The sequence below is a fragment of the Penicillium verrucosum genome (assembly GCF_028828655.1).
Source record: "Penicillium verrucosum strain IBT 35672 chromosome Unknown utg000002l_segment0_segment0, whole genome shotgun sequence".
NCBI lineage: Eukaryota > Fungi > Ascomycota > Eurotiomycetes > Eurotiales > Aspergillaceae > Penicillium > Penicillium verrucosum.
Window position 1 is genome coordinate 1,552,187 of NW_026643211.1, and position 13,375 is coordinate 1,565,561.

At 48.4% G+C, this 13,375-nt stretch overlaps 7 protein-coding genes across 7 annotated transcripts; 4 read left to right on the plus strand and 3 right to left on the minus strand.

Moving 5' to 3' along the window:
- Nucleotides 1–161: 161 nt before the first annotated feature.
- N7516_006219 (uncharacterized protein) lies at nt 162–1,118 on the minus strand (the record flags this gene model as incomplete). Its single annotated transcript, XM_057218939.1, has 2 exons — nt 162–730; nt 869–1,118. 2 exons carry the CDS (start codon nt 1,116–1,118, stop codon nt 162–164), a joined length of 819 nt encoding a protein of 272 aa, XP_057073030.1.
- A 468-nt stretch (nt 1,119–1,586) lies between these two features.
- On the minus strand, nt 1,587–2,811 carry N7516_006220 (glycoside hydrolase family 28 protein; the record flags this gene model as incomplete). The annotated part of the gene is made up of 3 exons (XM_057218940.1): nt 1,587–2,045; nt 2,104–2,523; nt 2,581–2,811. 3 exons carry the CDS (start codon nt 2,809–2,811, stop codon nt 1,587–1,589), a joined length of 1,110 nt encoding a protein of 369 aa, XP_057073031.1.
- Nucleotides 2,812–4,526: 1,715 nt separating this feature from the next.
- Nucleotides 4,527–5,250, plus strand: N7516_006221 (uncharacterized protein; the record flags this gene model as incomplete). The annotated part of the gene is made up of 2 exons (XM_057218941.1): nt 4,527–4,952; nt 5,011–5,250. The coding sequence occupies 2 exons, from the start codon at nt 4,527–4,529 to the stop codon at nt 5,248–5,250; spliced, it is 666 nt and encodes a 221-aa protein (XP_057073032.1).
- A 1,016-nt stretch (nt 5,251–6,266) lies between these two features.
- Nucleotides 6,267–8,049, plus strand: N7516_006222 (uncharacterized protein; the record flags this gene model as incomplete). The annotated part of the gene is made up of 4 exons (XM_057218942.1): nt 6,267–6,571; nt 6,645–7,074; nt 7,132–7,268; nt 7,323–8,049. 4 exons carry the CDS (start codon nt 6,267–6,269, stop codon nt 8,047–8,049), a joined length of 1,599 nt encoding a protein of 532 aa, XP_057073033.1.
- A 254-nt stretch (nt 8,050–8,303) lies between these two features.
- On the plus strand, nt 8,304–9,472 carry N7516_006223 (putative NAD binding Rossmann fold oxidoreductase; the record flags this gene model as incomplete). The annotated part of the gene is made up of 2 exons (XM_057218943.1): nt 8,304–8,630; nt 8,732–9,472. 2 exons carry the CDS (start codon nt 8,304–8,306, stop codon nt 9,470–9,472), a joined length of 1,068 nt encoding a protein of 355 aa, XP_057073034.1.
- An 874-nt stretch (nt 9,473–10,346) lies between these two features.
- Nucleotides 10,347–11,380, minus strand: N7516_006224 (inositol oxygenase; the record flags this gene model as incomplete). Its single annotated transcript, XM_057218944.1, has 2 exons — nt 10,347–10,403; nt 10,466–11,380. The coding sequence occupies 2 exons, from the start codon at nt 11,378–11,380 to the stop codon at nt 10,347–10,349; spliced, it is 972 nt and encodes a 323-aa protein (XP_057073035.1).
- Nucleotides 11,381–12,198: 818 nt separating this feature from the next.
- N7516_006225 (putative glycerol dehydrogenase) lies at nt 12,199–13,260 on the plus strand (the record flags this gene model as incomplete). The annotated part of the gene is made up of 3 exons (XM_057218945.1): nt 12,199–12,559; nt 12,616–12,996; nt 13,061–13,260. 3 exons carry the CDS (start codon nt 12,199–12,201, stop codon nt 13,258–13,260), a joined length of 942 nt encoding a protein of 313 aa, XP_057073036.1.
- Between the last annotated feature and the right edge of the window lie 115 nt (nt 13,261–13,375).

The following is a 13,375-nucleotide window of genomic DNA, read 5'->3' on the forward strand; positions in this document are numbered from 1 at the left end:
CTTTAGATCTGTTCATGCCATAGTTATATTCATATTTACATTCTTGTCGATTTTCAAATTTAAAAGATGAAAGACCCGAAAAGTATCCCGTACGCATATCCAACACCAAGCACTTCTCTAGTAACTAAACCCAGAGCTTCAACCCCGGCCCCAATAAACCTCTAAGGAAAGAATCTCTTAACCATACCCTCGACATCCTCCCCAACAACAGCATCAACCTTCTCCCTGGCAACCCTCTCAACAGCCTCCTCAACCCCCTCCTCCCCATTAACAAGATCAATCCACCCCTCCGTATCAGCCCTCGCAAGCAAAAGATCCGCCGCAATCGCCACATCCTCTCTCGTAACACTTCCCCGACCCTTAGGCGTGATTCCCAGCTCGACCTTCCGCGTCGCAGGCTGGTCAGTCAAAAGTCCAGGTCTCAGATTAATAGCCTGGAAAGGCCGGGCTGGTCCAGACTCGCGCTTCCGCTGCGTAGCCAGAGCTGTCATGTACTCGTCGGCTTCTTGCTTGGCTTGGGCGTATGTCGGAAGTACTTCCGTGTTCATCTTTACTACGCCCGCCCATTCGTCGTCGGACATCCAGCTCGGCTGTTTGCGTCGACTGCCGAGGTATGACACCATGAGGAATTTGCTGACGCCTGGCGAGGCGAAGGATGCGGTTATGAAATGCTTTGCGGCTTCTTGGTCGATTGCGATTGTGCGTGCTGCGCCGCCTTTGCCGCCCGCGCCTGGGTTTACGTGTTAGTTTTTGGTTTGGGGATTTGCATCATGGGTTATAGGGGTTTATGTGATTGCTTGTTTTATTTGCTTTGGGATGGCTTATGTGCGTGTTGTGCGGGGTGGGTGAGGGGTGAGGGGTGCCATACCAGCCGACCAGACCACATAGTCCGGCGTAACCGTGTCGATGATTTTCTGAGCATCTGTGGGACTCTTCACGTCCTCTAGACTCGAGAGTAGGACGTTGAGGGTGCCCTTGAGGCCTTGACCCAGAGCTAGAATCTCGCTTTCGTGTGTCGGGTTGCGGATGACGCTGGTTACGCTCCAGGCCCGTTTGAGGAGGAGTGGAGTGAGATGGAGGGCAACTTTGCCGTGACCGCCGAGTAGAAGGACATGCATTTTTAGTTTATAATTTGGATGAGTCTTTGTGTATGAGAGTAGATGTGTGATAGTTAGTGATCTCAGGGAAATACCTCGTTACGTCATCGCAATTCCTCCCAAACGGTAAGCTTGGCGTTGATTTATAATTGGGAAAACACCTAGATCCATGTGGGGTTGCAGATAGAAATTGGTAGTTACATATATGTAGAAATTGAATATAGGAGCAAGTTGTGCTAATCTCAGTTATGGTTTACAGTTTTAGAGTATAGTTATTATAAGCCAACATTAAGAAGGTTGAAAACCATTCATTTTAAAATCCATCTATAGATGGCTATATAAGTACAATTATGTTCAAAAGAACTATGCGACTAGCAGCTATTTCACCTCATGATACACTAGGTCATCCAGTCAAATTTGTCTTGTCTTGAAGATAACCCAGTCTCTGGTGTCATGCCGTTTATTAATCACCATTTGATCGCTGGCAATCTAGCAAGAAGCGCCGGAAGGAACACCAGAGCACTTGCTGCTCTTCTTACCACCAGTGACGTCGTTTCCAGACCAGGTCCAGTTCTTGCAGCTATCCTTACCGCAGAGAATGTAGACGTCAGTACCGCTGCTCTTAACGGTACCGGTAACCTTCTCAACCTTGAGGTCGGTAATGGGGACACCGGTGGTGGGCTTGCCGGTAGGGCTGCCGTTCTCATAATCCTGCTCAATGATGATACCGTACTTGGCGATGTTGGACAGCTTGATGTTGGAGAAAGTGACGCCGGAGACGGCACCGGTGGCCTCGGAGATGGTCTTGACGCGGACACCGTTGTCGGAGTTGACAACGCTGGAGTCGGAGATGGTGACATCCTTCACGATGTTGTTGTCGCGTCCACCAACGGAACCGATGGAGATACCGTGGCCACCGGAGCAGGTGCCACCAGTGAAAGTGATGTGCTGGAGGACAAGGGTTAGTTGATGTATCCTTTGTAGTAGGAGTTATCTTTTGGCTTACCTCGCCAGAGTTGACAGCCATGCAATCGTCTTGGTTCTTGATGTTGGCGTTGCTGATGGTGATGTAGGTACTTTCACCAACATCGAAGGCATCGGTGTTGTGGCCGCCGTTGGAATCACCATCGCTGTTGTCGATGGTGATGTGGTCGAGGACCAGGTGGTTGGCCTGGACACTGAAACCCTGAACGGGGGTGTTCTTGACGTTAAGACCGGAGATTTTCGAGTTGTCCAGCTTGTGGGCGTAGAAGAACTTGGGCTTCTTCTTTCCGCCGTTGGTTCCCTTGCCGTCCCACCAGCTAGCGCCTCCACCGTTGATAACATGGCCGGATGCACCGGAGACGTCAATGTTGTCTCCAGAGAAGCGGATGAGGGGACCCTTCCACTCCTTGTATCCGAAGGTGGTTTCACCCTTGAAGATGACCTATACAGTAGCTATTAGATCTTTGGTTCTTGGCGATTGAATAACGGAACAATCTACCTTAGTGCCGCTCTTAAGCTTGGAAAGGTCGAGGGTCTCGCCAGCGGGGACCTTGATGTTGTCCAGCACAATGGTTGAGCAGGAAGACTTGCCGTCCTTGGCGGCGGCGGCCGAGGTGAAGGTACAGCTGGAGGAGCCGCGCTCAACGAGATCGGTAACAGGAGCAGAAGCTGGGGCACCGGACACAGCGGCGGCACCGAGGGCCAGCATGGTAACGAAAGAAGTACGCATTTTGAAGTAAATGTCCGATCAACAGACAATTAAAGAGAGTGTAGATGTTCCGGACTAGCCGACTTGAGTGTAATAGGAAATGAAGAATGAATGAATGAATGAGTCTGAACAAGCTATTCCGTCGAGCTTGGCCTCGGTATTTAAATGCTTGGTCTACACACTATTCTCATTATAACCCCTACGCTAGTATGTTTATGAAACGGGACGACCCCTCATTTGAAAGTCATTAGATCCAGGGGGATGGATGGATAATTGTTAGATGCTCCGTTGGATCAATCTATTAGGGCTAGCCACATGGTCAGCTACACCCAACTTGGCATCTCTCCGAAACATTCAACTCCACCTAATCTAGAGCCCCTTGCTAAAATGATCCATTGCTGAATAATTACTACAACATACCACTAGTACACGGAAAATCTTCGGGTAAAGAAGCCGAGACATATCTGGTTAGTATCCAATGAGAACACAGCATCGATGCCTACACACAATATCCGGTATAATATATCTCCACTACCGCAAACCATGTGGAGCCCTATCGATGGAGCCCTATCGAGCTTGTGTTTCACGCCAAGCACTTAATTTGAAGAATTGACCGATGTAGGGCTGGTTCTATACGAAGTATGAAGTACGTGAAGATATTCTTCCGTGAGATTCTGTGGCGCTGAAACAACGGACCCTTTTATTTACCATGTCTTTTGTGTGATTGGTGCACTTTCTGGGTACGGAGGCATGAGGCAAGAATGCACCATAGACAAGGCCGCTTAATCATGTCGCCGACTATCTTTGTGCATGATAAATCATGTTTAGGAGCTACAAAGGTACTGCCGGAAGTACTCCGTACATATAGTTATCCACCTAGGTACCCATAATTCGAGCACCTCCTATTCAAGCACATCGCACTTACTCCGTAGTTATAGCCGTACTTTCTTTTTCTCTTTCTTTTTTCTTCGTTGAGCGCGATGAGATAACCATGCGATGGTCGAGTTGTTCCTAATATAGTCGGCCCAAACAAAGATTCCCTGCTTTAGGCCCAGTACAATCCAATGCTGTAACGAAGTGGAGCGAAACTGCAATATGGATTGTTCCTTCAAACGGATATCCTGTGGATTCCAAGGTCGTGCTGCGACCTGGAACATATTGCTTCTAGCTGCGAAGAATCCAGTATGGACGCTCGGAGGTTGCTAAACAATATAGCCCATGGGAGTAGTAACTTGATATTTCTTTTTACCTAACTGTAATATTTGTGAGTATGTTAATAGATCTTTTATAGCACTTTAACTATTTCTATGGGAGACAGGTGCGGCAAAACTTTCCGTGATACAGCCAGAACAGTGTACTATGAGATAATAAGGAACTACCTAGAAACTACATCCATTCTCCATTCCGCTCGCCAATTTATCTTACGATCAGTTGTCATGATGGGCTCGTGTTGCTCGAGAGCACATGGGAATTCGATGCATACAACAAAGAAAGGCGTTGATCCGGACTAGATCTCACTGCGAATATATATATATGTATGTATGTATGTAGGTATCAACAGTCATCTTCTTGACATCATCGCCACCGGTTAGTTTATAGGCACTTTACGTCATTCCTTCCTCGTAAGATCTTCTGTACTTTAAATATCCAGTTTGATGATAGATGATGAATAGCAATGATGATCACCTCAGCGTTTAACATACCAAGTCAACACACTAGAGCATCTTGAATCCACCATGATCAGGTCAATCCAGGCTGCTCAGCGCTTGGATTCACAGGGACACCCAGCCGTTCAAGTTGATCTCACAACGAACAAAGGTAAGAGGGCACTGACGATAGCCAAGTTCGCTTCTTACACTGCTGCAGGTACCTTCCGAGCCACCGTCCCTTCTGGTGTGGCTACAGGTGTGGATGAAACCATTGAGCCACGGGACAAGGATAGTTCAGCATACGGTGGTGAAGGCGCTCAGAAAGCAGTTTTGAACATTGAACTGGTCATTGGTCCTGCCCTAGTACAGAGCGGGCTCAAGGTTGATACACACCAGAAAATGATTGATTGTTTTCTGAATAATCTGGATGGTACGCACAACAAGTCGAAGCTCGGAGCGAACGCTATCCTAGGCGTCAGTATGGCATGTGCTAGAGCGGGTGCGGCCCATTTAGTAAGTCGGAATTGAGACTAACGATGGAAACGAAACCTATGGGCTGATATATATTTAGGATATTCCGCTGTATGAGTTTCTTCGACGTGAATCTGGAGCAAAAAAACCATTCGTGATGCCAGTGCCGTTCTTCAATGTCCTGAATGGAGGTGTGCATTCGGGCAATAAGATGGCTTTTCAAGAGACGATGATCGCTCCTGTTGGCGCCTCCTCTTTCACGGAAGCAGTACAAATGGGTAGCGAGGTTTACCAGCAGCTGAAGAAGGTCATTGTTAAGAAATTTGGACCATCTGGTTAGCGTACCTTTCACATTATCCCATATAGCCATTACTGATAATTGCATTCAAGCTACTGGGGTTGGGGACGAAGGGGGATTTGCACCACCGATTTCCCAGCCCCATGAGGCACTCGACCTCCTAGTTGAAGCCGTCTCTCTTGCTGGATATACGGATCGGATTAAATTCGCCATTGATCCTGCATCGAGCGAATTCTTTAGGGATGGGAACTATGACATTGGGTTCAAAGACGACAAACCGAACTTGCAAAGCCCAAAACAGCTTGCAGAGTTATATCGCTCATTGTTGCAAACTTATCCCATCGTTCTACTGGAAGATCCGTTTGCCAAAACTGATTGGGACAGTTGGATCGAATTCAACCAAAATTGTCCAATCGAACTGGTTGGGGATGATTTGCTGGTCATGAATCCGAAAGACGTGCAAGAGGCCAATGATAAGAGAGCATGTAATTCTATGCTACTCAAAATCTACCAAATAGGAACTATCTCCGAAGCAATTGAGGCGTTAGTTTCTCTTAGGTTTTCCCCCTATTAATCTGGAAACAATATCCTAATTATATATTCATATAGGGCGAACTTGGCATACAGTTTTGACTGGACTGTTTTCGTATCCCACCGTTCTGGTGAATCCTTCGATGATTTTATTGCAGATTTGGTCGTGGGATTAAGGACTGGTCATATTAAACCTGGGGCACCTTGCAGGGGTGAGAGAGTGGTCAAGAATAATCGGCTGATGGAGATTGAGGCAGAAATTTTGGTAAGGGAAGAATGCATTTATGCTGGTTCCCAATTCAGGGTGGCATCTAAATATTGAGATTAATTATTATTCTATTGAGAGTATATATACAACATATACAACATATACAATAACTAGTTATAACTACCTAGGTAGTTATATGTTGACTGAGATCATATGTTGGGGTGAATTGCCGAGGTCGGGCTACTCCGCGCTTCCCTTCTCCCCCGGACTTCACCTGGGCAGTTATGCTCTTAACTACACATCAACAACAACTCCAAACATGTCCGACCCGGACAAACCTCCAGTCCCAGGGGATGCGTTGCATCTTCCACCCCGTGCCTTACGCGACGTTCTCCGCGTTTGTCTAAGCGCCAAAGAGTACCGATTCCTCCACGAATCAGTGATCAAACGAGCCCCTGCCGTCCAAAACAAGCTCCCATCTCCATCTCGCTACGATGTCATCGCCCGTCCAAAGAATCGACACAGTGAAGCTGCTATTCGCTCATCGATACGAGTATTTGTTGGTTCCGGGATCGCGTTGAAGTTGGCGGATCTGTTGATCACTCGGTTCCAAGGCGCTCCACAGTAAGATCAATTTAATATACCAAGAGCCTCTTCTCATTTAGGAATTTGTACTAACACTGGCTCTAACCAACAGGAAAAAGACCCGAACTCCCCTCTTTCGGTCTCCTAAATTCCGTCTCTCCATCTCCCTCTCCCTCCTCCTTCTCATCCATCGCCTGCTCTACCGGTTCCTCACCCGACTGCGAGCCAACCTTCGTACCGATGACGCAAAGCCATTTAGAGAGCGCAACCCGCGCATCTCGCGGGCGCTGACCTCGCGCTTTGCGCCAGCGATCGGCGCAAGTCTGGCGGGGTTCGCTCTGGGCATCTGCCCGCAGGACCAGCTTCGACTGACTGCGGCGATTTACACAGGCACCAGGAGTTTGGAGTTCTTGTTCAATGTCCTAGACTCTAAAGGCTGGCTAAATAAGCGCCCGTGGTGGTTCGGCAGCTGGCTGTTGATGCCCATCTCATTTGCGCAGCTCTTCCATGCCTTTGTGTTTGACCGCGAGACTACGCCTAATGTTTGTGGTCGGGATTGTTTTTACACTTGAGTTACGGTCGCTAATTTGATACCATAGTGGTTTGGAAATGTCATTCTCAAGCTGTCGCCGAGCTACATCCAAGGCCGACCGGAGTCGCTCCCGGTCGACATCGCCTGGCCCGAGAAGGAAGAGATTGTGAACTCTCTTGCCTCTATTGCTGATCTCGGCTGGCCGTATGTTTGAAGTTGAATCTGTTAAAGAGTATAGCGGTCGTTAACATGATGCAGGGCATTCGTCTCTCCAATTCTACACCCGGGCGACCCCAACACCTTGCCGTCATCAGTGGCTTCCATCTCTCCAATCACTGGACCAGCACACCCTGCAATTTCGAGTCTATCATGCGCTCTCTTGCACCCGAACCTCCCGAACTGTAGCACGGCATTCTTGCATCACATTCTCCTGTCTGTGCCACCGCTTGCGCGGTTCCTCACGACCGTCACTCTGGCCCTTTCGATCCCCAAATTTAAGAGCATTCTGCTTGAGCCTATTTCATCAGTGAACACTCTCTCGAAGCGCATTATCACCATGACAGCGGTTCTCTCTGCTGCAATTGGCTCAGCCTGGGGTAGTGTCTGTCTCCTGAACAACAACTTTCCCCGAACAACGCTTCCTACCAAGCGCTTCTTCCTTAGTGGGGCATTGGGAGGTTTGCCATTTTTGTTCCTGGGCAATAGCCGTAGCACATTCCTCTGGTTCTTCCGGGCCGCTGTTGATTCAGCATACAAGACAGGGGTCAAGCGTGGACTATGGAAGGGTCGAAGGGGCGGTGAGCTACTGTTGCTTGTTCTGTCCTGGGCGCTTATGGGATCGATCCTTGAGGGGAAGCCCGAGGCCGTGCAGGGTGGTGGACTTCGCAAGGCTCTGACTTGGATGAGGGGTGATGGATTTGGAGATCCAGTGGATATTGCTAAACGCAGATTGCGACGGGAATCAAAGAAATCCGAGGGAGCATGAATTTGGAGTATGAATTAACTACAACATAGTGAATAGCCTAATATTTGAAGTTGGTCGGTGTGGAATTCACTTTCCGACCCCACGATTGCGGAGAAGATCTTCGGAGACTGGCCTCCGCTACTCCGCATTTAGTTCCCCCGGGAGTTTATAACTCCCAGCTCAGTTTTCAAACATTCTTCCTTTTTTAATTAGCAATTGACTTTTATTTTTTGTTTCTCTTGATATCTTTCTTTGACCTGCACATTCTATACACAATGACTGCTCAAAGATTGAAGATCGGCTGTGCTGGTCTCGGCCGTATGGGCAAGCGCCATGCCCTAAACTTCCTGGAGCGTACCCCCCGAGCTGAGCTTGTGGCTGCCAGCTCCCCTGACCCTGTCGAACTCGAATGGGCCAAGATTCACCTCGAACCTTATGGCGTAACTCTGTACCAGAACTACGACGACATGCTCAAGCATGAAGGTCTGGTAGCCGTGGTGGTTGCGTCGGCAACTGCAGTGCATGCCGAGCAAGCAATCAAGGCAATTCAAGCAGACAAGCACACTCTTTGCGAGAAGCCCATCTCTACAAGCCCCGAAGTGGTAAGTTGGTTATCTTTTGAATCCATCTCAACCCCAATTGTGTCTAGTCTACAGAAACAAAAACATTGAAACCGAAAACTAACAATCCCCCTCTTTTACAGTCCCAATCCGTGGTCGACGCAGCATTCAAGAAGCCACACCTGAAAGTGATGTGCGGCTTCTCCCGCCGCTTCGACAAGTCCTACCGCGACGCCCACGAAAAAATGCAATCAGGCGCAATCGGCACCGCCTCCGTCCTCCGCAGCCAAACCTGCGACAAACTCGACCCAACCGGGTTCTTCGTCGCATACGCAGAGTTCTCTGGCGGAATCTTCGTCGACTGCTCCATCCACGACATCGACCTCACACTCTGGTTCTTCGGCGACAACTGCAAAGTGAAGTCCGTATCGGCCGTAGGCAACACCGCCGTCGAGCCCGATCTCCGCAAGCACAACGACCGTGATAATGCCGTCGGCTTGGTCGAGTTCTACGATGGCCGCATTGCATACTTCTATGCTTCCCGTATGATGGCTGCTGGTCAGGAGGATACTACGGAGATCATTGGCACCAAGGGAAAACTCGCGGTTAACACCCAGCCTGCCCTGAACCATGTTAATATCTATGATGAGTCTGGTATCAGGAGGGAGATTCCTCAGAACTACTATGATCGCTTTGAGTATGCGTTTGTTACCGAGGCGAATGAGTTCTCCGCTGCTTGTCTAGATAACACGGCGTTGCCGATTGACCTGAACAATGCTGTTAAGGCTGTGAGGATTGGGGCTGCGTTGCAGGAGTCCTTGATTAGCGGGAAGAAGATCTTCTTCGATGAGGATGGAACCCGGTCTGAGGTGTCTCGTCTGTGAATAATGTGTGCTTTGTCTCTGGAGTTTCAAAATATACACCATGCATACGTTCAAAGTTGTTATAAATGCCCTTTTGCAAATGAGACGATATATGACTTTCAATATGGATGCAATCTTGTATTTCAGTTCAGTGTAGACTCCAGATGTCATCTAACTCTACAATCTTGCAACACTGAAGGGAAATTGTTCCTGGTAGGCAGTGGAAATTCGGATGGATGCGATGCTTGATAGTTTAGGCCAGTAGCCGTGCCAAGCGCCCAAGTTCCTACACACCGTTCCGGTTGTTGGTGCGCCGCAAAATCTAGAAATTAAGTAATTTTGTATGACTTACCAATACAAAAGGTACTTAGGTACCCCATAAACATAGGGAAAATGTATATGGTGCTATTCTAAATAGTTATTCTTCTTCCGTATTAAATACTAACAATTAATACTATCATTTAATTAAGCTAGACTAGCACTATATATTGTACTCTTTCTATTACTGGCTAGTTCGAGGGCCGAGAAAAAGTACGTTATGTACCTAGGTATGCTCATGGGGTGCCTAAGTACCTTTTGTATTGGCAAGTCATTGTGAGGTTATTGAAGAGTCAAGAAAGCTAAGTGCTCGACTGTAGACTATGAAACTCGATAGTTTTCCGGTGTATAAAACAATGTGTTGAATAGTTGATTACAATCGTCTCTAACAGTCTAGTTTCTGGATTTCATTGCCTGGAAGGGTTGGAAAAAGTAGGATTTGTAACGCTAATTGAATGTGACGGCACGTATCGTGGCTATTTCGTGGCTATTTCAATGGAACTGAAAAAGAAGAAAAAGGGGAATCATGAAACAAAGTGTGTGGGAAGAAGATGCATAGAGAGCAAGTCGCAGACATCTACCACTTCAGGACCTTGGTGGGGAAGTACTCGTTAATGAGCTCCATGTAATACGGCTAGAAAGAAACAGGTCAGCTTCGAATTCACAAATCATCAGCAGAAGCAAAAAAAAACGTACCTTCAACTCCTCAACACTGGGAATTCCATCACTCTTGCTGTACAAGTCATAAGGATTGAAAGCCTTGACAGCACGCAGCATATCACGGTCGTGGTCATTCATCAACTCATGGTACGCACCGGCGCTGTGCCAAGGGTAGAAAGAGTGATAGCGGATCATAGCGAGTGCCTCATCGGGAAGAGTCGACTGCTCCTTAGCGAGGTGGTACAGGTACTCATCGTGGCCCCAGGAGAGCATGACATTATCGAGACCGCAGCCAGGCGTATAGATACCAAACTTAGTATCGTAAATCTTGTGGCCGAAATCCTCGTTATCGCGGAACGAGTCACGGCCGTAGACGATTTTGTCATCGAAGGCACAGCCGACAGGGAAAGTGTCGCCGACAACGTCCCATTGGCCTTCGGCATCGAAGAAAAAGAGGAGCTTGCCCAGGTCGTGGATCAGACCGGTCAGCTGCATCCAGCGGGGCTTGCCGTCGCGGCGAATGGCCTCGGCAGACTGGAGGAGGTGCTCAATCTGGGAAAGGCTGGTGTCGGGATCAGACTCGTCAATCAGGGTGTTGAGTTTCTCCATGGCTTCCCAGACGGTCATCTCGGCACGAGTCTTGCTGTGGAAGTCGTGGCGGGCCTTCAGGTTGTATGCCATTGTCTGCTTGGTGTGCTGTTCCTGGTAGAAGTTCTTGACTCGGTCGCTGGCGTCTTCGTACTGGCGGAAGTTGGCCTTGTTTTTCTCCTTGTCGAACTCGGACTCTTCGTATAGACCCTTCTCTTCAGCCTCTTTCTTTTCGGCCTCGCGCTTCTTCATGTCTTTGAGGACGTTGACCTCGTCAATAGCGTCGGAGAGCTCTTCGAGAGCCTGGCCATCCCGCTTCTTGAAGACAGGGGAGGCTTGTGGGGAGACGGCGACTGGCGCCATTTTGACTGTGTGCGAGAAGTAGTGTCCCTTGATTCTTATAGAATTTGAGTTCGAGGCTTGAAATTGCCAAATGAGATTGTAATTATCAAATAGGAATGTCTGGAGTTGAAACAGAGATAGACCCTAGGACGTCGAGTGTATATATATAGGGTTGGTTAGAAAAATCTACTATAGGGTATGTCGCGTGTAGATTTCCGATGTCAGTGATTGTGCGAGGATTCTTCTCAGATCCATTTGCCTGATTTGCCTGATTTGCCATGACATCGATGTGCAACATGTGCGGGACGAAAAATTATGAAACATCACGGATTCTGGCTTCCGTATCGATGAAGATCTGGGTTGCTCTCCAAAAGGACGACGATGATTGGCAGCCACCACGACCCCACGATCATAAGCCAACCATGTGAAGTGACTTTGATGTTAAGTGGAGAGAAATTAGTCGAACTGGAAGACGGTTTCCGCTAATTTTTATCATCTGGATTTTGGTGTGACGGTTATTGTGGCGGGGGGATCTTTATTCTTTTTTAGGTCGATGAGATTGATGAGATTGATGAAGATAATATGCCCCTTGGAGGAAATAATGAGAGAATATCGAATCTCTTAGAAGACGATGAGGTGATTGATGGAAAAAAAGACCTGATTCCTGACTCGGCCTACGGGATACCTAACCCCGATAACCGCGGGGTGTTGTTCCTCTTAGTAAACTTACCCCCCACGCCTTTCTTCTCTTAAATACTATTTGAACTTCAATTTGTTTATATTCCTTATTCTATATTGTAAATAATCTTCTTTGTCTCTTGATACCCTATAAATTCAAAATGGCTGCTTATGATACCCGTTTGAAGCTCAACACCGGCGCGGAGATCCCCGCACTCGGCCTGGGAACATGGCAATCGAAGCCCGGCGAGGTTGAGCGCGCTGTATTCCACGCCATCAAGGTGGGATACCGTCACATTGACGCTGCTCTTTGCTACGGAAATGAGAACGAAGTTGGTCAGGGTATCAAGCAGGCAATTGACGCCGGCATTGTCAAGCGCGAGGATCTCTTCGTGACTACTAAGCTGTGGTGCTCTTACCACGCCCGTGTTGAGGAGGGCCTTCAGCAGAGTCTGACAGATCTCGGACTCGACTATGTCGACCTCTATCTGATGCACTGGCCCCTGGCAATGAACCCCAAGGGTGAGTTGAGTTTCTTCAAATATGCAGATTCGAGGCGCTGACTAGTTTTACCATAGGAAACCACAACATCTTCCCCAAGCTCGCTGATGGCTCGCGGGACATTGACCACAGCCACTCTCACGTCACTACTTGGAAGAGCATGGAGAAGCTTGTTGGCACCGGCAAGGTCAAGGCCATCGGTGTTTCCAACTACAGTCTCCAGTTCCTCGAAGAACTTATGCCCCACGCCACCATTGTCCCCGCTGCCAACCAGATCGAGAACCACCCCTTGCTCCCCCAGCAGGAGATTGTCGACTTCTGCAACAAGGCTGGCATTCACATCACCGCTTACAGCCCTCTGGGCAGTACCGGCAGCCCGCTATTCACTGCTGAGCCTATCGTGGCCGTTGCCGAGAAGCGCGGAGTTACTCCGGCTACTGTTCTGCTCAGCTGGCACAGTAAGTATTCCTCAGAATTTGCACCCTATACGAGATAAATTGTACTGACTGGTTATCCTCCTAGTCGCCCGTGGCTCTTCAGTCCTGGCCAAGTCCGTCACCCCTGCCCGCATTGAGGCCAACCGTACCGACTTGATCCACTTGGACGCTGAGGATCTGGCTTCCCTTCGCAAGTACAGCGATGGCCTCCAGGCTGAGGGCAAGGTTCAGCGCTTTGTCTACCCTCCGTTCGGTGTCAACTTCGGCTTCCCCGACAAGCAGTAAGCTTTCTTTACCCGAAAGAATGGTAAATGGGCTTGCTATATGTATAGAGAGATGGTCGGCGCCTTTGCGTTTTATGATATGGATACCAAAATGGAAAGTTTATGATTTCATGAAT